This window comes from Fukomys damarensis, unplaced genomic scaffold, assembly GCF_012274545.1.
Source record: "Fukomys damarensis isolate Sample0158 unplaced genomic scaffold, DMR_v1.0_HiC HiC_scaffold_15, whole genome shotgun sequence".
In the NCBI taxonomy this organism is placed as follows: domain Eukaryota; kingdom Metazoa; phylum Chordata; class Mammalia; order Rodentia; family Bathyergidae; genus Fukomys; species Fukomys damarensis.
The window spans coordinates 15,449,079-15,473,505 of NW_022900927.1; the positions used below are offsets into that span (position 1 = coordinate 15,449,079).

The 24,427-nt window shown below is 35.6% G+C and overlaps 1 protein-coding gene across 2 annotated transcripts in view; it reads right to left on the reverse strand.

Annotated features, from left to right (window-relative positions):
- LOC104865975 (dol-P-Glc:Glc(2)Man(9)GlcNAc(2)-PP-Dol alpha-1,2-glucosyltransferase) overlaps window positions 1-24,427 on the reverse strand; it is a 169,470-nt gene that overhangs the window by 131,330 nt on the left and 13,713 nt on the right. For both annotated transcript variants that reach the window (XM_019208286.2, XM_019208285.2), the window contains exon 3: window positions 19,967-20,046. In XM_019208286.2, the coding sequence (XP_019063831.1) occupies window positions 20,014-20,046 (33 nt within the window). In that variant the 3' untranslated portion in view covers window positions 19,967-20,013. The remainder of the gene's footprint in view (window positions 1-19,966; window positions 20,047-24,427) is intronic.

A 24,427-nucleotide genomic window follows, 5' to 3' on the forward strand; every position in this document is an offset into this window, starting at 1 on the left:
CAAAATACTTAAGAATGAGGTCAAGCCTGACAACTTATTTCTCTCTTTGGTTTTTCTATCTCCTACAATATCTAGGCAGTGCTTTGAGGAGAAAGACATGGACCTGTTAGCATCCATAGACTTTTAATGCATTGAACTATCTAAGAAGGGTCTTGTGTTGGCCACTAGTTCTTAATTAAAATTTTAAATAAGATATATCAGTCAGTGCTTACTAGACAAATAGATTCAATGCAAGATACACAAATACGTAAGGATTTACAAAATTGGCTTACAGTGGCCTACAAAGTCGGGTGTGGAAGAGTACAAAAGGTCTGAATGCATACTGGAGACCCAGTTGAAGGTGTGGGCTCACTGTAGTGTCCCTTTCAAATCTATATCAAGAGGCCAAAGGATCTGCAATGGAAGGCTGAAAACTGCACTGGAAGCCAGGAGACAATACCCAAGGCAAAGGTGAAGACTGGAGCTCTCCAAAGAAACAGAAACAAGCCCTCCTTCTTAGTTTACCTTTGGTTAGTGGCACTCACATTCAGGGTGGGTCTTCTGTCTTCAGTAAATCTCTTCAGCCACTTCCAAAACTATGCTGATCAAATTTATTTGGGTGTTTCTCAAGCTGACACAATTCAGTGAACTACAAGAGAGGACTAAAGATCCTCTAGAGGCTGTTGTTATTACCCTAGGATAAGGACGGATATGAGAAAAGAAAAAAAAAAATAGAATGGGTTGATAAAGATGAACATTTTTGGGCTGAGACTGACAGTTTTCAAAATCTTGCAGTAAAGAAGAAAGGAATCTTTACTGATGTAAAGGTATGAGATTATGGGGACAGAAAATAAAGAAGGGAGAAAAGAGTAATTCAAATTTAGCCCTATGCTGTGAATGCAACCACTGTGACCCTTTAAGAGAAAGCAATATAAATATGACTGGCTTCCTATTTTTGATACTGGATTAATATCTCTCTGAACATGAAATCAGGGCAAGCTGAGGCATCAAACACTCTGACATCATTTTGTGTTTTGGAATGATGAGAATGTTCAAAAGCAGTTTAATTGCTTTAGAGTAAACATTCAAAATGTTATCCTGATCTTTTCAATATTTTAATGGAATTTAAATGCATTCCATCTTCAATTTTATTACCTAAAAATATATCTTATACAGTCTCAAACATACAATTATAATGCATACATATGAATTATTTTTATAAGTTACAAAACAGTATCCATTTATAACAATTCAACCTTAAAATAATTAGGTAAACTATGTAGAATAAACATCTCCATTTTTCAAATTAGAAAACCTAAACTCTTAACTACAAAATGCCTTATTCAAGTTCATGAAAATATGTAGACAGAGAATGACAGAATCAAAATTAAAGTTATGCCTTCATCTTCTTCTTCTTCTAGAATCCCTAGGAAAATGGTAGATTTTAGAATTCTTGGGCAAAGAGAAATGCAATTGTTGGAAGTTTTTGTTCTGTGCTTAGTCTATGTTTTTACTATTCTCTCTCTCTCTCTCTCTCTCTCTCTCTCTCTCTCTCTCTCTCTGGAAGCATCATTAGGCTTTAAGCCTTGAGAATCTACAAGACTTGAAAGATAATTCCTGTGGGCAATCTCCTGGTGTCCACTATTATTCTCAAAGGAAGCTGCTTCTTTGATTAGGCTTAGTTCAATCATAACTTTGCCGCTGTAAAGTGTGAGACATTGGGAAAATCATATATGGAGTGAGAGACAGCACTACCATGCCAGGCATTTGTGACAATATAATCCACTATCACAGGAGGCCAGCTCTCAGGATCATCTTCACCTTCCTATTTTCTCTCTCAGTTACCCCACCTCAGCCTACTTACCTCATCTATGCTTTCATTTCAATCTCCAAAGAGTAAGCTACACTAAAACATGAACTCTCCTTTCCTTCTTCTAGGTAAGCTATTTAAAAAGCGACTCCACATACAAAAGTTTCGTCTAAAATATCAACACAATATTACTAAAGATATGAACTCAATATTATTGAACCAAACAACAGCAGTGTGCTTCCAGTACTCTAAATTCCTGAGTAATCTGAGAAATAAAGAGGCAGCATCAGAATTAGCAGCTTAGAGTCACCTTACCACAAGCATTTTTATATGATTCAGGGTTTTTAAAAGATAGAAACACATTTAATTATTATATCCTTACTTTAAAAATTTATTTCATTTTATTTTTTAAGTTTCACTGTTATCTTGAGCATTTCAGAGTCATCATATATTTCTCTGGGGTTTTTTTTCTGGAAAAATGCAGAGAACATATTTTACAAATTACAGATTTTCCAGTTAAATTCAATCATTCAATCAAATATAAACTTAGAACTGCTAAACACAAAATATCAGATATTACATGTTATTAGAAGAACTGAATTTAAAAATTTAGAACAGAAGTTTTTAGGTTATTTTGATTTCATGAAGTTTTAAAATGTTTACTTAGTAATAACCTGAGGATGAAGCAGGTAGTGAAAAGAAAAGAAAAACTATCTCCAATTCTCCCACCGAACTTTAAAATTTTAAAAAGGGAAAGATAAGACAAAAAATATAACACATGGCACAAGATAAGTATTACCAATAAGTGGTAGGCCACGGGTGTTAAGTAACGCTTAATAAGAGTACATTCTGAAATGGGCTGGGGGGCAATCACAGAGGACAATTTAACACAGACTGAGGTGCTTGAATTGAGGCTGAGAGGAGGTACTGTTTCCACAGAGAGAAAGTAATACAAACGTTTTCAAGAAAACTAGCCTAAGATTTATGTTTAGAACAATAATAAATCTTCCCTTGTTTTCAGCTTAAGGGAAAATTGGGTGAGAAAGCTTTTTGGAGTAAAGTATAGAGGTCTTGAAAGCCTTATTAAAGAGTGAAATTTAGTTTTATACCCAATAAAGAGCTGCATGATTAAGGCTCCGCTTTTCAAGGCTGATCAATCGAGTGCTATTAAAATGAACTGAAAGAAGGGCATGGAAAACTAACCATTTTTCATGATAATAAGGACCTGAGTTTAAAGACAATACTAGAACATCAAGTAGGGTACAAAAGAGAAATATTTTTTTATTATTGAGTTTATTGGTGCATTTTAGGGATACAGTCCAGTTACATTCATTATTGGGATCTTGTACCTCTACATGACAGGTCTTGGTTCTCATTTTTTCCCCTTGTCCCTGCCCTCCCTTCACCTCCTCCTCCCCTGCCATTTACAAACACTTTATTTCCTTCTTTTCAATTTTCTCACATTTTTCTTTTCCCTTATTACCCTTCCCCAATACTAGACTATCAAGTAGGTAACAAAAGAGAAATATTGAAGAGGCAATTTATAGAACTTTCAATAGTTCTGAAACATAAATGCCCCCAAAGACTCATATGGTAAGCTTACTCTGAAGTGTATTTGAACTTAATTTTTATAAATCTGCACTTCAACCAAGGAAGAGAATATGGCTACCCACCAGAAGAATAGCTGGGTCAATGGGACTTCCAATCCTAGATTTTTGAGGTATCTCCATAGTGCTATCCACAGTCATAGCACCAGTCTACACTCCCACCAGCAGTGGAGCAGTGTTCCTCTTTCCCCACAGCCCTGCCAGAAAATGTTATTGGTTGACTTCTTGATAGCAGCCATTCTTTCTGGGGTGAGGTGGAATCTCAGTGTTTCATCTGTATCTCTTGAATGACCAGTGATGTTGAACATTTTTTCATATATTTATTTGCTCTTTCTACTTCTTTGTCTGAGAAATGTCTGTTCATTTCAGATGCCAATTTTTAGAATGGGTCTTTAAATTTGGGAGGTCTAATTTTTTTAAATTCTTTATGTATTCTAGATAGTAGACCTTTGTCTAAAGAAGACTTGGTGAAAAATTTTCCCCACATTATGAGTTGTCACTTCTCACTGTTGATGGTTTCTCTTGCTGTGCAGAAGGTTTTTAATGAGAAGACATCCCACTTGTTGATTGTTTGTGTTAGCTCATGGGTGACTGAGTTTTTGTTCATAAAATCTTTTCTTACACCAGTATCTGCAAGAGTTTTACCTAACCTCTTTTCCAGCTGCTATAGTGTTTCTCTTTTAATATTTAGATCTTTGATCCATTTTGATTTTAGTTTAGTACATGGTGAGAGATATGGGTCTAGTTTTAATCTTTGACAAGTTGAAACCCGGTTTTTCCAGCACCGTTCATTAAAGAGGCTATTTTTCCTCCAGTGAGGGTGTTTGGCTCCTTTGTCAAATATGAGGTAGCTGAGTGAGTCTGAACTTGTTTCTGCATCTTCTAAGCTGTTCCACTGGTCCTCTGGTCTTTTTCTTTGCCAGTACTATGCTGTTTTTATCACAGTAGCTTTGTAGTACAGTTTCAAGTCGGAGATTGTGATACCTCCTAATTTCTCTTTATTGCCTAAAATTGCTTTTGCTATTCTAGGTCTTTTCTTTTCCAAATGAATTTTTGGATTGTTTTCTTCAGTTATGTGAAGTATGCTGCTGGGATTTCAATTCAGATTGCATTGAATCTATATAGCAGTTTTGGAAGTATACCCCATTTTCATTATGTTGACTCTTCCTACCCATGAGCAAGGATTTCTTTCCATTTTCTGATATCCTCATCAATCAAGGTTGGCTAAAGGTTTGTCAATTTTGTTTATTCTTTCAAAGAACCAACTCTTGGCTTTGTTGATTTTTTGTATAGTTTTTTATTCTCCATTGCATTGATTTCTGCTCTGATCTGTATAATTTCCTCCCTTGTATGAGCTTTGGGTTTGTCTTGCTCTTCTTTTTCTACAAGTTTGAAGTTCAGCATCAGATTGTTTAATTGTGCTTGCTCTGTTTTCCTGTGTATTCAACGCTATGAATTTCCCTCATAAGACTGGTTTCATTGCGTCCCATAGATTCTGATGTGATATATTGTCACTATTATTTAATTGTAGTAACTATCTGACTTCTTTAATATCCTCTGTGACCCATTGGTTATTCAGGAGTATATTTTCAATTTCCATGTGTTTGTGAAACTCTTGTGGTTTGTTTTGCTATTGATCTCCAATTTTTATTGCACTATGGTTTGATAAATATAAAAGGATAACTTCAATTCCTTTGCACTTACTTAGACACATTCTATGAGCAAGTATGTGGTCTACTTTGGAGAATGATCCATGTACAGCTGAAAAGAATGTATATTCTGATTTTGTGGGGTGGAACACTCTAAACATCTGTTAAATTCATTTGTTCAAGAGTTTGATTGAGTTCTAGTATTTTCTTGTTTTTCTGTCTAGTTTATCTATCTGTGACAGTGGGGTATTGAGGTCCTCCATTACTATTGTGCTAGTGCTCATTAATTTTTCTTGTCTATTAGTATTTGTTTTATATGGGTGGGCACACTAGTGTTTGGTGCATATATATTTACGATTGTCTTCTCTACATCTTGGATTGTTCCTTTCATAAGGATGTAGTGTACTTCTTTGTCTCTCTTACTCAGTGTTGGTTTGAAATCCATGTGATCTTCAAAGAGGATAGTTACTCCTGCTTTTTGTGGGGTTCCTGTAATATGTAGTATTGTTTTCCACCCTTTAACTTTCAGTCTATGAGTTTCTTTTTGAATTGTGCTTCTTGTATGCAGCATATTGTTGGTTCTTGCTTCTTGACCCATTCTGCCAATCTATTTCTTTTGATTGGTGAATTGAGATCATTAACATTGATGGCTATCACTGATATGTATTGACTTATCCTTGTCATGACTTCTTATTTTTGTTGGATTCTCCCCCTTTGCATTTAATTTCATTTCATGTCTGGATTTATTCTGCTGAGCTTCCTGGGGTTGTTATGCTCCTTGTCATTTCCTAGGATATTGTTTAAAATTTTTTGGAGTGCTGGTTTGGTATTCAGGAAGTTCCTAAGATGCTCTTTGTCATGAAAGTATATTATTTGTCATGAAAATATATTTGAAAGATAAGTTTTGCAGGGTACATCAATCCATGTTGGAGGTTGTTTTCATTTACAGCTTGAAATAGGTCACTCCACACTCTCCTTGCCTTGAGGATTTGTGTTGAGAAGTTTGCTATAATTCTGATAGGCTTTTTTTTTTTTTTGTATATGATTTGTTTCTTTTCTCTGAGTGCTTGTAGAATTTTGTTCTTCTGTTGGATTTCTGGAATCTTAACTATTATATGCCTATGTATAGATTTTTTTTTTAATCATGGCTAGTTGGAGTCTTATATGCTTCACTTATCTGTATGTCAAATTGTTTTTCCCTACTTGGGAGTTTTTCTGTCATTACTTCTGTCAATAGTTTTTTCTTTTTTTTTTTTTTTAATGTCATCTGCACTCTCTCCTATTTCTTCATTGACTCCAATCAGTCAAATATTATTCTTCTTTGTATCATCTAGCAGCTATTACATTGATTTCTCATTGTCCCTTACTATTTTTAAGACATTTTCTTTTCATGTTCACTAATTTCAATCCTATCTTCTATATGTGAACTTCTATCTTCTCAATGGCTCATTCTGCTACTTAAATTTTTAATGGAGTTCTTAATCATTTGGAAATCTGTTTGCATCTATTTAATGAATGCCACTTATTTCCTATGATGGGATTCCATCATGTTCCTCAGCCCCTCTATTTTTTAAATCTGTGTCCACTCTAAATTTATTAATCGTATCTTGCACTATGGGCACAATCACTACTGATATGTGGGAAATTATTTCTGACTTCATTTTTTCCAGGTCCTCTTTAGTTACCAGTTCAGAGAGTCCAGGTTGTTGAGCATCAGATTATTTCATCTTGTTTCCCTTTGGGGTTGCCTTAGGTGATCTGGAAGTCTGGTTTTGGGACTTGTTTCTGTGTCTTCTCATTTCAACAGATGCATCCTCCTGTGCCTTTATTGAGACAACTTTTTGCTCACCCAGTGGTCTTCAATTCTCAGCAAGCCACCAAAAGACCTTATCTCTCCTGCTCACCAGTATACCAATTCCTGGGTTCAAACCACTGATCCTATAGGTCGTGCTTCTGACTGAAGCTTGTGCACCTGTGCAGCTCTTTCCTGGGTGGGCCTTGGCTGTGCTGGTTTACTCATCCTTCTGGCTATGATCTGCCTGCAGCTGTGCTGGTCTGGACCACACCACTGTTTCCCAGGATCTGTGCACGACTCACTGATGCTAGGGGTGGAAATCTGACTGAAGCTTGCATGTCCCTGCAGCTCTTTCCTGGGCAGGCCTTGGCTAGGTGGGTTTGCCCCAGCCTCTGAGTGTGGGGCATATCCCTGGCTGGGATCTGCCTGCAGCTGTGCTGGTGTGGACCACTTAAAATGTTCTTAGTACAATTCCCCATTAGACATATTAATGGCAAATAATTTTTCCCATTCTCCAGATTACTATTTTTTAATTTTATCTTTTCACAAAGAAAAATTGTCATTTTGATATAATTTAATGTATCAATTTTATTTTCCATAATTAATGCAAAAAAGTTAGATGCCACACAGTAAACAATAATACCTTAATCATGAATTTTTTTATATAGGTTACTTAAATCTTCTCATTCTTTTTAAGGAGAAAGCTAACTTCTTACAAACATATACACCCAAGATTTTACAAAAAAAGGGAAAGGATATAAATATTTACTCCAAGTTACCTATTCTGGGTGAACTAGAGTTTCTATTAGCAAAACCATATAAGTCCATGAGTTGTCTGCTCAGAATAAACATGGCTTTGATTCTGGACATATTGAAATTGTGGTGCAGAATTTATCAGGTATCTAAGAGACTCTCCACTGAGTAATAGGAAAGTGACAGGTGAAATTGTGAATTGATTGAAATTACTAAAGGAATACAATGTTGCAAGAACATGAGTGAGAACAGAATGTATATCAGGTATACATATGCCCCAGCTAGTTGTTAAAAGGAGATACTAACACCCATGTCTCAAATATGCCTGTGAGAAATGTTTACCTTGACAGCTCATCATTGCCTCACATTCAATGCCTGCAAAGCAGGACCCACCACTACTTCTCCACTTTTCTACCTCCTCCTCTCTTCACAATTCTGATAGTATTAGGCTGATTCTTCCCACCACTCAGACACATTTCAGAACCATGAGTGACTACTTTTCTTTTCATCCCATTGGCTAGTCATTAAAATCTATTAATTCTTTCATTCATGCCTTAATGTTAGTCTCATTTACAATCCTTTAAAGTATTTTAATGAATCATCAAATGATGTTTTAAACTCTGGCCTCATCACTACTTGAATCCTTTTTTCAAAAAGCATTTAAAAACATTTGTTTATTGAAAGAGACACTGGGCCAAGTACTGTACGTTATAAAAATATAGCCTTTAATTTTCTAAAATCTTCTAAGGAAATGAGAACTTAACAAGTCTAATTTATTGAGTCACCCAGAGCCAAGATTCAAACACAGATGCTTGAAAGTCTAAACTGAACTATTAACCTCTATGTTTTCTTGCTCTAGAAATCACATGTATTATCCACCTTCCACCTATTTCTCCAAACTTTCATTAGTCATCTGGGAAAGCTAATGTGGTCACTCCTCCCTTAATCTAATACAATGTCCATCTCATACTTCATTACTGAGTGATTACTCTTCTCAACTTTTACTGTTCAAATAGTTATATGGCACCTCTCCGATGTAACTATTGTGACTTGAAACATTTGTTTTTTATTTTATTTTTATTAACTTTATTGGAAAAAATATATAATATAATGATCACATTCATCATAGAGAATTTGTACCTGTACATGATATATTTTGATTCTTTTTTCCCATGCCCCTCATCTCCCTTCAACCTCTTTTGCTCCTTGTTTCCAAAACTTTGTTCTCATCTTTTCCTTCTTCTCATTTTTTCCCTGCCTTCCTTCCTTTCCTTCTTCTCCCTTCCTAGTTCCCCTTTACTTTTGAACTATTCCTATTTCACAATATCTATTATGCATTTGGTCCTTATTTATACTTTCAGTTTCTAACACTAGAGAGACAATGCAATATTTACAGTGTGTCTGATTTATTTCACTTGAGAGTATTGTCTGAGGTGCATCCATTTAGCTCTAAATGTCTCAAGTTTATCCTTCTTTATGGCCTGGTAGTATTCCTTTGTATTAAAAAACCACAACTTTTTAAACTGCTCAACAGTCAAAGGACATTTGGGTTGGGATATTCAAGATCAAGGTACCAGCAAAACTGGCATCTGGTAAGGGCCTGGCACCTGCATCTGTAATGATATCTTGTTATTATATCCTCAGAAGGAGGAATGCTGTGTCCTCACAGGGCAGGAAGAATGGAAGTGCATGAGAGGGGCACACTCCTTCTGTTAAGCCTTTTTATATAGGCCCTCAATCCCACCCTCATGACTGAATCTCCTTTAGAAACCATGACTCTTAGTACTGCTACATTAGGAAATATATTTCAAGTTGTTTTGGACAGGGCAAAAACATCCAAATTATAGAAGTAGTTATAACTGGTGTAGATATCCCCCCACCCCCAAAGCCTCAAGCAGTCATAGGTGGCTCTTTTAGAGCCTCTATTTTCTAAAAACATTTTCTTACACCAAATTTTAGTTAGAAAAATTATTTCACTGAATTCACACAAGGTACCTGGTAATTAGAGCTATAATTTTCTCCCTTGTTATAAAAGGAACATGGGGTAACAGGGATAAATTTTTCCTACCACAGCATTTACACAAGTAAAAAGTCATAAAGCAAATTGCTATAACCCTATTGGAAATACACAGCGAGATGACCAGCAAAGGAAGATAATATGATATCCTTTGCCAACCCAGAGGCAGATCATGAACGTCCCCAGGTGATACTTTTTGTGATTCACCAAAGTCTTTTGGTGCTGTGAAGTAGCCTTGCGGTAATTGTTAAGACTGGGAAGGTTCAGTGAGGAAAGCAGGCCAACTAGAATCAAAACCCTTTGAGAATGCTCGCCTTGCAAAGGAACAGCACTCTGTGAGTAAGCCTGAAAGTATTAAGGCTGCCTTAACTCTGCAGCATGTTTCTAAGTTAAGAATGTAAAGCAACGAGTTCTAAGGTATCTCAATCAAGTCAGATCTCAATGGATTGGAGCTTGCCCTGAATATAATTCTTTCCCTTTTACTAAGATTAAAAAATAGATATGTGATTTTTTTTTCCACTATGCAATAGAAAATTTGACACAGTTAGGGTCGGGCATCTGCTATGACTTTAAGAAACACTTTCTTGTCAGAGTTTTGACAGAGCCTCTGTGTGCCTGTCAGTGGAGAAAATGGGGAAGGGAGCATTCACTTAGGGGAGTCTAGCTAGGGGCAAATCTTCTAGGAAATAATTCAAGAAATACAATTTCAGAGGACTGGGAAAGTGAGAAAATGTACACTTACTCTCCCCACCAGCTTTTTAAGAAATGCTATCTCTATTTATATATTAATATATTGATTATGTAATAATTCTCATAACCATTCATCAAATGATAAAAATAATCTGCTCTACTTGGGGACTTCCAGGAAGATGGCAGAGCGGTAAGCAGCAACAAATCAGCTTCTCCAACATTCCGAAACCAGACCCTGGAAAATAACAACTTGGGAAGAAGAGGAAGGAGATAATCCCTGAGACCCAAGAAGGACCTGACAGGAAATCAGAGCCCACAGAGAAATTTAAGAGAGACAACAGTGCAGAAAAAGGAAGGGCAATCTGCACTTTCTCTTTGCTTATGTTCTGACCCCTACAAACAGTCTTATTACTAGTTTCTGGATTTCTTTTTGCATATATATAAAAGCAATAAAAATAAAGCAATCAAAATTCTTTTTATATCTTATTTATTTGCTTTCTCACATTAAAAATATGCATTCTAAATATACTCTTGTGCTCTTTATCTCCAAGCATTTCTAACAGTGCTTGACAGTTAGGCATTTTGTAATGTTATGGTCACATGGTCCCATTTATAAGTAGAAAAGGCTAAGTTTGATTCATTGAAAAAGCTACTGCCCTTCTGGGGAGGAAATTAAATATTATGTGCAGTTTTATTTTATTTTACTTATTTATTTCTTTGGTACCAGGGATCAAACTCGGGTCCTTGTGCTTGCGAGGCAGGTGGCAGAACCACTGAGCTAAATCCCCGGCTCTTTGTAACAATTTTAATTTTAACGTAAACTGTGGTTCTGTGGCATAGTCCTGATCTGAAGCAATAATTTCATCTCACTTTCTTGGAGTTTCGTGTTGGCATTTGATGTCCTTAATATCCCTAAGAAGTCATTACAGAAAGCTACTTTAAAACATTTGTTGAATTCAATTAAAATGTTTTTAATTCAATTAAATTTAAGGAGAAACCTGGAAGCTTTGCTTTTGTTTTTTTTTTTTTTTACTTTAAATTTAAAAACAAAAGAATGAGAAAAGTAGCTTAGACATTAAGATTCAGTAATAAACAGGGAGAAGACAGAAGCTATGGAAACCTAATATCTATCTATCCACGTGTGCATGCAACTAGCATCATTGAGCTCCTGCATACTCCAAGTGATTCCACGCTCCAAGGGCACAATCATTTAAAATGCCAAGTTCAGGCTGGAGATTTAGGTCAGTGGTTCTGCTACCTGCCTCAAAGCACAAGATCTCAAGTTCAACCCCTGGTACCAAAAAAATAAATAAATAAATAAAATAAAATGCCAAGTTCACTCCAGCCTCATACCAAGTCTCTGCCACACTCTATCACCCCAGACAGAGGCACCATTAACTCTGATTCAGATTATTTCTTGGGCTCCTACCTCATCTCTGCGCTTTTAGGCCTTCATCCTTTAGTCCATACTCAAAATATTAGCCACATCTGCTCTGTTAAGAACATGGTACCCTTGCTCAAAACTCTCCAATAGTTTATTATCCTCTCTGAGAAACAGTCTTCACAATACCATAATGGCAAAGCCACATAATAATAAATTAAACTATCAATGTTATAAAGACTATGAAAAAATTGAATGATAATATAGGCAGGATTTACCTTTCCAACTCACCAGTGTTACATGCTTAGTAAGTGCAGTTTACTGTTGCTACTCTAAACTTCAGTTATGAGAACAAGTATGATTAAACACTGACGATAGGCATTGGGTTCAAAATCCATAGTTTTAATTTCACAGACTATTCACAGATTTAATGGAAACAGCTAAGTATACATACTTTCATTATTTTTGCTTCACCATTCTCTGTGAGCCAATAAGAAAATATGCCAGAAAAAACCTCAGGAAAAGAATTATTAAAAGCAGTACACTTTGCTATGGTTGAATTTTATCTTGGGCTTTTCTCTTTAGAATTACTAGACATCAGAGACTCTCACTAATCAAATAGCTCAGTGCCTTATAAATCATATATAAGCCATTGTCTCATAAAATACCATTTAAAAATCAATAAAAAGGTTTCAACTATACTTTTTGCATCACAACCAAAAGAGGAGTTAAAGAGGATTAGTTCCATTTCTTTCTAAAGACAAAGCCACATATTAAATGTTACAGATAATTCTCAGATAGTTTTGAGATTTTTAACAGTTTATATCCCTATGTAACTTTTTGGCAGAACAGATTATACTGCTAGAATTCCCAAGCAATATACTAAATAATCTCTCAATTCCTTTAAGGAAGAGTTTGACATAATTTATCAAAAACCATATTCTAAAACCACATTCAGCAAAATATATCTAGGAGATGCTTTTACCTGCCAGGGTCCCTTCCTGACACATCTCTCACATCACCCTTTATTTCTTCATGATACTTAACTATTATCTGAAATTATCTTGTTTCCTTAATTATGATGTCTCTTTTACTAGAGTGTACCCTTTCTGAAGCCAAGAGTGTCCACCCAATTTACTGTTCTGTCCCAGTCCCGGAAAGTTAATGTGTTGCATGAATGGATGACAGCCTAGCTTGAAGATGTTATGCAGTAAATGTTTCCTTTCTTTTCTGGAGAGAATGATCAACACAACATGGTTCAAATGGTATAGCAAGTAATCAACAATTCATATGGGAATGAAACAGATTCATTCCTTAAAACATCCTTTGGTATTTCTAAGTAAGTTTGATTTGCATAAAGCAACACCTGTGGCTACCTTAATATGCAAAAATACTCTTTTGAACATGACCCTGTGTGGGATTCGAACTATATCTCTGTGTAAAATAGGATGACGAAGTCTTGGGAGATCAGTAATGTGTTCAGCCAAATCTTTACCTCAGCCTGGTCAGCATTTGTTTACAGTATCTTACCAATGATAAGTAGTTTTAACAAGGTTTTTCTTTTATCTTTTGTCAAAGTCTGTGTGGTCAGGGAAAAGTAATTGCTCCTGGACTTAATGACACAGCCCCAGAAGTGAGAAAGCCATCAACCCTTCAAGGATAAAACAAGAGGGTGCAGGAGAAGGAGCATAGATGTTCTGTGTAGCTCAGAGAAAACACAGATCAGAAGCTGGAGGACCAGTTAATTAAGAATGAAAGACAAAAAGGAGTTAACAGAAAATGAGCTCCGTTTTCTATGGAAATCTGGCTTGCTTCAAAGCACCACACTTCAGAAGATGTAGGATGTTTCTTGTCCTCCATTTACATTTGTCTTCCAGTATGGAAGTTTAATTTATAAATCGCCATGTCATTTCACTGTATCTAAATGCTTTAATATCTATTAATACAAAATACTTATGGTAATTCCTTCCAAAAATCACAGCAAAAGAAAGACTTCATATATTTGACAACTGATGCCCACATAATAACAATAGTGCAATGTCAAACAGGGCTAATCATAATGAGGGTGGAATTAATCTAATATGATTTTGGGGGGACAAGTCTGCTTTATATGATCATTTGCTCTCCAGCCAATACTATATTTAGTCCTTTTCATTCTCCACCTCTCTAGATAAAGTTGAGATTGTGTTCTATCTCTAAGAGTTCTGAATTGCACATTGCCAAAAAGAAAACAAAACTGTAACAATGACAAAACTCCCTATATTTCAAGCTCATGGTCTTTCCAAAGAGGAGCGTTGGTGGTTATGCATCATTGTTTTAGAACGTGAATAGCCATTTACTTGGGGCTAGGGAGGGCATGCAGAAATTTGAGAAACAGTTGACCCCCTTTTTGCTTTAAAAATCTAAATCCTGGTGGGTTCACTTGAGTATCAGCCCTGGGGCAGACTTCTTTATAGTGAATCCTCACTCTGCCACTTGCTAGCACTGTGACTTTGGAACACTTATTGAATATTTTTGCTCAATTTCCCATGTGTAAAATATGCATGATGTGGAATTATATTTACTTTAGATAACTGTCTCCAATAGTTCCTGTGAGAACTAAATTAGTCAATCATGCAAACTCAGAACAGTATCTGGAATATGGGGAACTTAAAAAAATCTGTATTTAATGATGATAATAAGCTTCTTTGGTTCTGGAACCAGAGCAATCAAAGGTAATGAATGGAAGAAACCTGAGACCTGATGCCTCTCCCCTGAGTGATTGCTAAGACATAAACTGAGCATGTGACTCCCGCTGGCCATTCTTCCCAACTCAACAAGGAAATCCGGCTGCAGAAAAAAAAGGCTAACAGGAAGAGAAATAGAGACAAAGACAGTAAAACCATTTTAAGGGCCAGTTTTAGATGCTAGGAAGTTTGAGGTGCTAGGAAGGCCTTGGGTTCTTACTGATGCTTCTTTGATCTTCCAGTAAATTCCTTGTCCTATTTAATGATACTTAAGTGGGGAGCTGTTTTTCTGTTACTTAAAACTCGCAGATTCTGCTCATTGAAACAGGGGACTAAATGAATGATGCCTGGATGGAGCACACGAAAAGATCACACATTTCCAATGGCTCTCCAGACTATAGCTAGACCCGCCTAACTCAGGTCAGTTTCCACTGGGACTTTTCCTGAGCAGCTGCAGAACAGGAAGGCGGCTTGGATGAGCTCAGGACAATGCGGTAGTGAGGAAAAGAACCAAAGGAAAATAAAGAGGTTTCCTAGAGTACCAAGATAAAGAAATTATTTTTTTTTTACCTCAGTATGTGACTTCAGAATTTTGAAAAGCAATTCCAAAGAGGCTACTCCAAAATAATTAAAAAACATTAATCATTCCAATTAAATGAGAAACGTGGAGGTCTATTTGGTGTGCTTACTTAGATACATACAACACCAAAAACTTTTGAGGAAGCTCAGTGTAATGAAGCATTTACAATGCATGGAGAAGAAAATGTGGGGTTTTCATGACAGATGACATGTATTCTTTTAAAATACAGTTCAAGACATATGGCTCAGATTATTCTTTTGTATTTGTGGAATTTAGAACTACATTACTCAGTGTTTAACATCATTGCCTGAAAAAAGTGTTTAGAAGTGTCAGTATTCTCCATTATGAGCCTCCCCCCCGAAAAAATAGTGCATGAGCTGACAATGAAAACTAGAGAATAAATTCATATATTATAAAAAGAAACTAATGCCATGGATATGTGCTAACTCGCTTGTATTAATGAGAGCAGAAAAATTTGCTGTTTAATCCACCAACTTGTGTCTATTATCAATTACAAATTAATACTTTCAAAAAGATAGCAAAGTAGGAGTCCATGAATCAAAAATCTATCTGTAGTTAATTTTAAAAGTGACCAGAAATTCTTCTCCAGTGATGCTTGGCTAGTCACAATTTTGATTTGTCCAGTGAAATGGTAGCAAATATAAAACAAGCAGAAAGTTGTAAACGGGTTTTACATAATGATTTTCCCTCCCTGTTCCTTTTGGGACCCCAGACAATGCCATTATTTCTGTGAAAGAGCCCAGACTGCTCTGAAGGATGCATGCAGCATACAACCCCAGACAACAGCCTGCCAGTTATCTTTTCGTTTGGCAAATGAATGGCTTAGCTGAACTTGGTAAGTCTAACTACAATCAGCAGAATATCTTCCAGATAAGCCTGGTCCAAAGTGCTAGCCCACAGAATATTTACCTGCTTTAACTATTACAGCTAGTGATATTTGTTTTGCAACTGCAACTTCATCAAATATATACTTCATGATCTATAAGTAAAGATTTATGATACTGATTATGAATGCAAAATTCTATGGAATTACTTAGGATGTGAGGATGATTTGATGGAATCATGTGCAATAATTCTATATTTAAAGAATATAAAATTATGTTAATTCAGCTTCCTTGGTTATTTATTCATTTGCATTCACATAATCAGGGAATGATTGAACCATTTAATCACTGAATCAATTTCCTGGATATTTGTTATATTTATATGATAAACTTACGAATATGACAGATCCAATCCTTGATCTCATGAAGCTTATAGTCTAGTAAAATATACAGAAGGTAAGTTGACACTTTGCCTGGCGTGATGTGGCTTTTAGTACAGAAAAATATACAGTGATAAGGCCACAATATTAGGAAGGCTTCCTGAGTCTAGCCCCTTGTATCTCCTCTTCTCAATGTGTGTAACACATTAAGTTATACATGCTCATATAGCAAGTGCAAACATTAGGTTCTCTGAAAATAACCATTGATTGATCAAGTTATTATATTTTTGTGTGGTTTCACAAAGAAAACTGGAAAAGTCAAACCATACATACAAATATCTATTTATTACATTAAGATGTTTATGATCATTATTAAAAGGCACATTCCAATTTGGATGTATCCATGGATGTTCTTCCTGCTCATGTCTTCCTAACAAAAGCAAGAAGAGTATTGCTGAGCAAGGTTAAAGCAACTGGTGACTTAAATTCTAATGTAATCTAATCCGCAATATTGGCCATAGCTGGCTGGATCTGACTGGACAAGCAATTGGAACCTGGGTCAAAGGAAAATTTGTATGAGTTATTTTGAGTGAGCATGTCTTAAGAGTGAAGGCCTGCTTACTGTATGGTTTAGTGGGATGTAAGAAATCCAATTATAACCTTTATAGGTTTGGGCATGTAAAAGGGGATAGAAAAAACAAAGAAAGGTGAATTATCTTGAACCAGGACTTTATCCCGAGTTGCTTTTCTCCATGAGGTGTTGCTACACATTCCCACCTTGTAAACACTAGGGTCCATAATGGGAGACTAAATAGCTGGGAAGGTAGACCTTCTTTCTGGTAGAACAGATCATGAACATCCCTCAAAGGCTCATGCACTAAAGGATTGGTTCCTCAAGATGTTCTTTGGAGAGGTGGTGGGACCTTTAAGAGATAAGACCTTAGGTCTTTAGGTCACTGGAAGTATGGCATCAAAGGAGTTATGGGACCTTAGTTTCTTCCTCTTTCTCTTTTGCTTCTCAGCAGTGAGGTGAGAAGTTTTGCTACTGCATGACTCCTGGCATGAAATCTTGCCTCATCACAGGTCCAAAGCAACAGCACTAACCAATCATAAACTAAACCTCCAAAAGTGTGAGCAAAGTAAACTTGGCTTTTTATAATGTGGTTAGAGTTTTTTATTGTTATAGCAACAGCAATCCAGCATACTTTCCTAGCCCATTTTTCCATCTACTCTCAATGACTCCCTTTATCTCTTCCTTACAGAATTAAAAAGTCCAACTAATGTAATTCTAAATAATGCACCACATGTAAAAGCTACTTAGGATGTGAAGTTGAAATGCTGCTGATTTGGGATGATGAGACAATTGCTGAGTACAATTAGCAAGCACACCATAAAATAGTTACTACAATTCATGGAAAGAAAAAATTATCATTTTACATGTCAAAAAATAGTTCTTCAGCTAGTGATTGTTCAGTTATGTAATATTAACTATTATATAAATTATGATACAACTAAAATTTGTTCATGCATATTGTCATATTTAATAAGTAACACATAATATACTTAATAAGCCATACATTACATGGTGTGTTATTACAGCTACTAAGTAATTGTCATATGTATTTTGTTCTCTTAGTCTTGACAGCTTTGTTTTCCTAGTACCATGAAGGATGTTAATAATAGAGCAGGATTTAAATCCTAGTTTTCTGATTCAATTTCAAGTACTCTATCATATTTTATTGCTTCTCTTTTACTTTAGATAAAAGATTGTCTATCACAATGTAAGATAGGAAGTTTGCCTATTTTTATTTTATTCAATCCCTTCCTTATTTATTAGAAGGTATTTCAATAATTATACCAGAGAATTATAAAGTAGAACATTTTCAGTCTAACTTTGATCATGTTGAATTTACTCTGATCAACTATTAAGCCCAATTATCAAACCCTTAAGAAATATACAAGTCATATTTGATCAGAATTTTATTTTTAGATGCTTACTAAGTATTTCTTATTATGAGCTTTCTTCTCAAAGCTATCATTACTTCAATTTGGTAAGAATTTGATCTTGATAGGAGAAAACTAGATGAGGAAATAGTCTTTAGTATTTTAATTAAAGATAAACATTTAACCAATAATTTACTAATAAAAGCACAGTACATCTACCAGATCACAGATTCAATACTAACAAATTTTTAATCTTACAAACTGAATATCTTTTGAGAAAGAAAATCTCACTAGATGATCAAAAGTTTGTATAATTTTTCATAATTTAAAAAAGCTAGCACAAAGAATGATCCATTATAATTCCACACATGATAAAACAGAAAAGACCTATAGTTTATTGGCATTCTAGGTATACAGAATTCAAACATAGCAAAAGCTAGATGGGAAATCACGTAATACATAACTCATGATGATTTATTTCAGCTAAAATGTATGGCTATTTTTCTAAAGGATTCACTTTCTATGACACTCACCTAGCATTACTAACACAATTACTTTTCTTTCTTTCCTTATCAGGTAATTTACACTAATACACAGCTGTAGTAGAATGACTGGCTACATTTCTCATGGCCAAACAGAAGCAAACAAGTATTGCCCATCAACAGAAGTTTTTGGGAACCATTGCGGCATTATGTATACATTAAAAATTCCAAATGAATTAAAGTTTTATGTAAATTTCAAGCTTGACTTGTATTCCAACTGGAAAGAAAAACAGAAACCACTAAAGTTTCCATATAGTCTCATGGGGAATGAAATGTGACTGCAAGTGTTTATCTGATTGAAGATTCTACTTATCAAACTTTTGGAATACTTCATGAGAAAAATAAATACATTTGCTTCAAACTAGACATGTTCAAAGAATACCTTTCAACTAACAATTAAAACTGATTAACATGTGACATTATAAAGATTTTAAAAATATAGCATTTCACCCCTAGCAGATTAACTAGAAAAAATATCCAAGAGTGCCCCCTGGAGTGAAATCTAGGATATGCTCTACATTTCTTTGTTTCGTCTTGTTTTTGGTATTGGGAATTGAACTCAGGACCTTGTGCTTGTGAGGCAGGCAGCAGCGCCACTGAGCTAAATCCCTGGCCCTGCTATATATTTTAGAAAACAGATTGAAAGTTGTCCATCATAATTATTTTCTCAGAAAAATTAATATCACTACATTTTTAGTGCACAAATAGTACAGGAAGTGATCAGCATGGTCTTTTAGCCACATCTTATTATATTTATCTGTCTCTGTCAGTATTCTATATACATTTGACTACAACATGCTCCCTGAATGAGATACTATTTTAGGGATTTTTTTTTTCTGGTACCAGGGATTAAACTCAGGACCTTGGGCTTGCGAGGTAGACATGGTGCTACTGAGTTAAAACCCTGGCCCTAAGATATTATTTTAAAGGAGAAAGTGATTCTAAAAATTCACTTTGAAAAATGTTGTGCCTCCAGATAAACCGTTAGCTGGCCTCTTGTCTTCCTTTTTTTTTTTTTAGCAATAGTCCTAAAGTTCACATGCTCACCATCACCAGAAATACTTGTGCTTATGTGTTGGGAGGGAATATGTGGGTACAGAATGTGGATATGATTGGAGGAAACATACATAGGTATACTCATAGAGTATTAAAATATTTATAGTTGATTAGTTACAATAGTTTTTTTCCCTGAATTACAGAGGGACAAAAATCTTAAGACTAAGACAAACATTTCTAAATGGGGCTAATTAAAAATTTAGATCGCTCACCCCTGCCCTTGCTCTGGCCTGCATCCAGTGGAACTTGGAGGACCGGGTCAGCCGTGCAGAGATCCCGTCCTCGCTCTGGCCTGCATCAAGTGGACCGGTAAGGACTTGTTAGCCACATAGACACCTATGCAATATCCAACACCACCACGACCACCCCCCTGTGACCCTCCCCACCTCTCCACCCCTCCACCTTTCCACTCTCAGGCCTCCTGATTGTGCCAGTCCCTGGATCCACTCTGCAGAGGTTCAGGTCATACAAGTCATTTTTCTGAGCTCCAAAAGATAGAACAGAAGTGAACAACTGCAATAAAGGCACATCAGACCTCCATACTTGGTAAGTTGGAGGGATCACCACTTTCCATCAGAACTTTGAATATTTTCAGAGAAAGGGCAGAGGAAACCTGTAGTAGAACCTTGCAGAGTTCAACCCTGCAGGAGGTCAGGGAACTCAATTTTGGCCTTGTAGCCCAAATTCAGCCTGAATCTCAGGGGTCTGCCCATCAGCTAGCTGAGAGTAAATGACTTAGTTCTGCATACTGCTGCCCACATTGTCTATTGTGACAACAGAGACATAGCCTGAAAGAGGTGTTTCAAATTTTGTCTTTCTTTTCCTCATTCCATTCTGCAAATTCTGTCTTCTTTTTCCAACTCAGGCTCTTGCTTCCCCCATATTGTTTTTCATCTCCCTTTCTGTTCCTCTTCCTGCACTAATTTGAATTTCTTATTTTGTTTTTTCTTCTCTCCTTTTCCTTCACACAAGGGTGACTAGATTCAAAGGAAAGTGAGCCCCTATTACTGTTGTTTTATTCTTGTCCTTATTCTTGCACTGTCTTTCCCTCTTGTCTTCAACAGTTTCCTAAAGTTTGTGTCATCATCCTCTGTTCCCTGGCTTAACTTGAAACATTCTCCTATTCTTCTACCTATCTAGTCCTCTCCTCCTAACTCTATCTAAGCCTCCATCCTAAAGGGTAAAGATGTCATATTGAAGAGTTTATTCACTGTAAACATATTTTGGGCTGCTCCTTGATTTTGATTTAATTCACATGGTTTAAATGTGATAGCTTAATGACTACCACAAATGGTCAATTTTTAAACTGTGCTTGATGGATGCTATTGTATTGCCAATTATATTAATTGGGCTAAAAGGTTGTGAATGATTTAATGAGTTGTCTTTTCTGATATTATGAAAATCAGAGTGTCTGTGAGTCATTAGAGACTCAAAACCTAAAGAGCAGTTCTATCAGGAAGATCAAAGTACTAACCCAGGAATTAAACCAAGAACAGCCCAACAACAAAAATAAAAATGAGAAAAAACTTAATTAAGTAAGACACAAAGATAGACTTCCAGTTCACCAACGGCAAACTCAAGAGGAAATAAGGTGGAAAAGTCTGACAATCAGCCACCAGGACATCCTGAACTCATAGCACAGGAAGTAATAAAATGGATCAATCAGTTTCTAGAAAAATTGAAATCAGAAATAATTTCCCACATAACCACAGAGATGGTGAGCACAATGAAAGACATGATTAGAGACTGTAGAACAGAAACTGACAAAAAAAAAAAAAAAAAAAAAAAAAAAAAAGAAGCTCAGGACCATGATAGAAGCCATGAAGGCCCAGCATAAGAAAGAAATGGAAAAGATGAATGCCTAACATAGGAAAGAAATGGAATCCATGAAATCGATTCAAACAGATACAAAGGAGATTTAAAAACTCTATTGAAAGTTTTCACGGCAGGATAAATGAATGTGAAGATAGAATCTCAGATATAGAAGATAGGATTGCACTCAGTGACCATGAAAAGAGAGGTCTCTTAAAACAGTAAAGCATCATGAGAAATCGACCCAATAACTCCTAGATGATACAAAAACAAATAACATAAGACTGATAGGAATCCATGAAGTAGCAGGAGAAAATACAAATGACTTTGAAAAGCCATTCAGAGAATTAACGGCAGAAAATTCCCAAACAGAGGGGAAGAATTTCACATACAGATAAGTGAGGCATATAGGACTCCAACTAGCCATGATAAAAAAAATCTAAACCTAGACATATAATAATCAAGATCCCAGAAATCCAACAGAAGAACAAAATACTACAAGCAGAAAGAGAAAAGAAACAAATCACATGCAAAGGAAAGCCCATCAGAATCACAGCAGACTTTCAACACAAGCCCTCAGGTCAAGGAGAGCCTGCAGCGAGGTATTTCAAGTCCTAAAAGAAAACAACCTCCAACCTAGACTGATGTATCCTACAAAACTCTCTTTCAAAATGGATGGGGAAATAAGATACTTCCATGACAGAGAACACCTGAGAAACTACATGAATACCAAACCAGCACTACATGGAATTCTAAACAAGATCCTAGAAAAGGACAATGAACGTAACAACACCATGAGGCCCAACAGAGCAAATCAAATAGTCAAGACAAGAAACTAAAAGGAAAGGGGGAAGAATTAAAAAGAGTCAACAAAAGGACAATAACATGACAATAATAAGTCAGTACATATCAGTTATAATCATCAATGTCAATGGCCTCAATTCACTGATCAAGAGAAATAGACTGGCACAATGGATTAAGAAGCAAAATCCAACAATATGTTGTATACAAGAAACATACCTAGTGCAAAAAGAAGCCCATAGATTGAAAGTGAAAGGATGGAAAACAGTTCTCCATACAACAGGAGCCCAGAAAAAATGAGGCAGAGCTATTTTGTTTGCAAAGTAAATTTCAAACCCAAAATGATTAAGAGAAACAAGGAAGGCCACTATATCTTTGTAAAGGGAACAATTCAAGAGGAAGAGATCATAATCATAAATATATATGCACCAAATATTAATGCCCCCAACTATATAAAACACATATTAAGGAACATGAAAAAACAAATAAGCACTAGTACAATTGTAGCAGGGAATCTAAATACCCTACTATCACAAATAGACAGATCATCTAGATGAAAAAAATCAACAATGAAATAAACTGAAACAAGCTTTTGAACATATGGACTTAATAAACGTCTATAGTGTGTTCCACCCAACAAAATCATAATATACATTCTTTTCAGCTGAACATGGGTCATTCTCCAAAACAGACCATAAACTAGCTCACAGAACAGGTTTAAATAAATGCAAAGGAATTGAAGTTATATCTATATTAGCAGATCATAGTGCAATTAACCTAAAGATCAACAGCATAAGAAATCATAAAAATTTCACAAACTCATGGGAATTGAACAACACTCTCCTGAACAATCAATGGGTCACAGAGGAAATTAAAGAAGAAATTAGACAGTTTTTATAATTTAATGATAACACCAAAACATACAGGAATCTAAGGGGCACAACAAAAGAGGTTCTATAAGGAAAAGTTATAGTAGTGAATACCCATGCTAGGAAAACAGAGCAAGCTCAACTAAACAACCAAATGTTGAATCTCAGACTCCTAGAAAAAGAAGAGCAAGAAAAACTCAAAGCTTGAACACGGGAGGAAATTATAAAGATTAGAGCAGAATTCAAACCAATGTAAACTAAGAAAATAATACAAAAAAATCAATGAATCCAAAAAGTTGGTTATTTGAAAGAATAAATAAAATTGATAAAACCTTAGGCAACCTTGTCAAAAAAAAAAAAAAGGTTCAGATCCATGCAATTAGAAACAAAAAAGGTGAAGTCACAACAGATCCAACAGAAATCCAGAGGATCATCAATTCCTACTTTGAGAACCTATACTCTAATAAAATGGAAAACACAGAAGAAATGGACAGATTTCTAGATACTTATGAATTACCAAAATTGAATGAAGAAAATAAAAATATTCTAAACACCCCAATTAAAATCAGTGAAATTGAAAATGTAATTAAAAGTTTGCCAATGAAGAAAATCCAAGGTCCTGATGGATTCACCACTGAATTTTACAAGACATTTAGAGAAGAACTACTGCCTCTACTCTTTAAACCTTTCAATGAAATTGAAAGGGAAGCAATACTTCCAAATTCATTTCTGGAAGCAAGTATCACTTTGATTTTCTAACCAGGGAAAGACCCAACTAAAAAAGAGAATTACAGGCTAATCTTCTTAATGAACATAGATGCAAAAATCCTTAGTAAAATGATGGCAAATAGAATACAGAAGGTCATAAAGAAGATCATATGCCCTGACCAAGTAGGATTTATTCCAGGGATGCAAGGATGGTTCAACATACATAAATCATTAAATGTAATACTCTATCTTAACAGAGTCAAGGACAAAAACCATATGATCCTATCAATAGATGCAGAAAAAGCATTTGACAAAATTCAACACCCATTCATGATAAAAACCCTCAAACATGGAATAGATGGTCTATATTTCAACTTGATAAAGGCTATCTATGAAAAACCAACAGCCAACATCATATTAAATGGCCAAAAACTGAAAACCTTCACGTTAAAACCAGGAAGACAAGGATGTCCACTATCACTA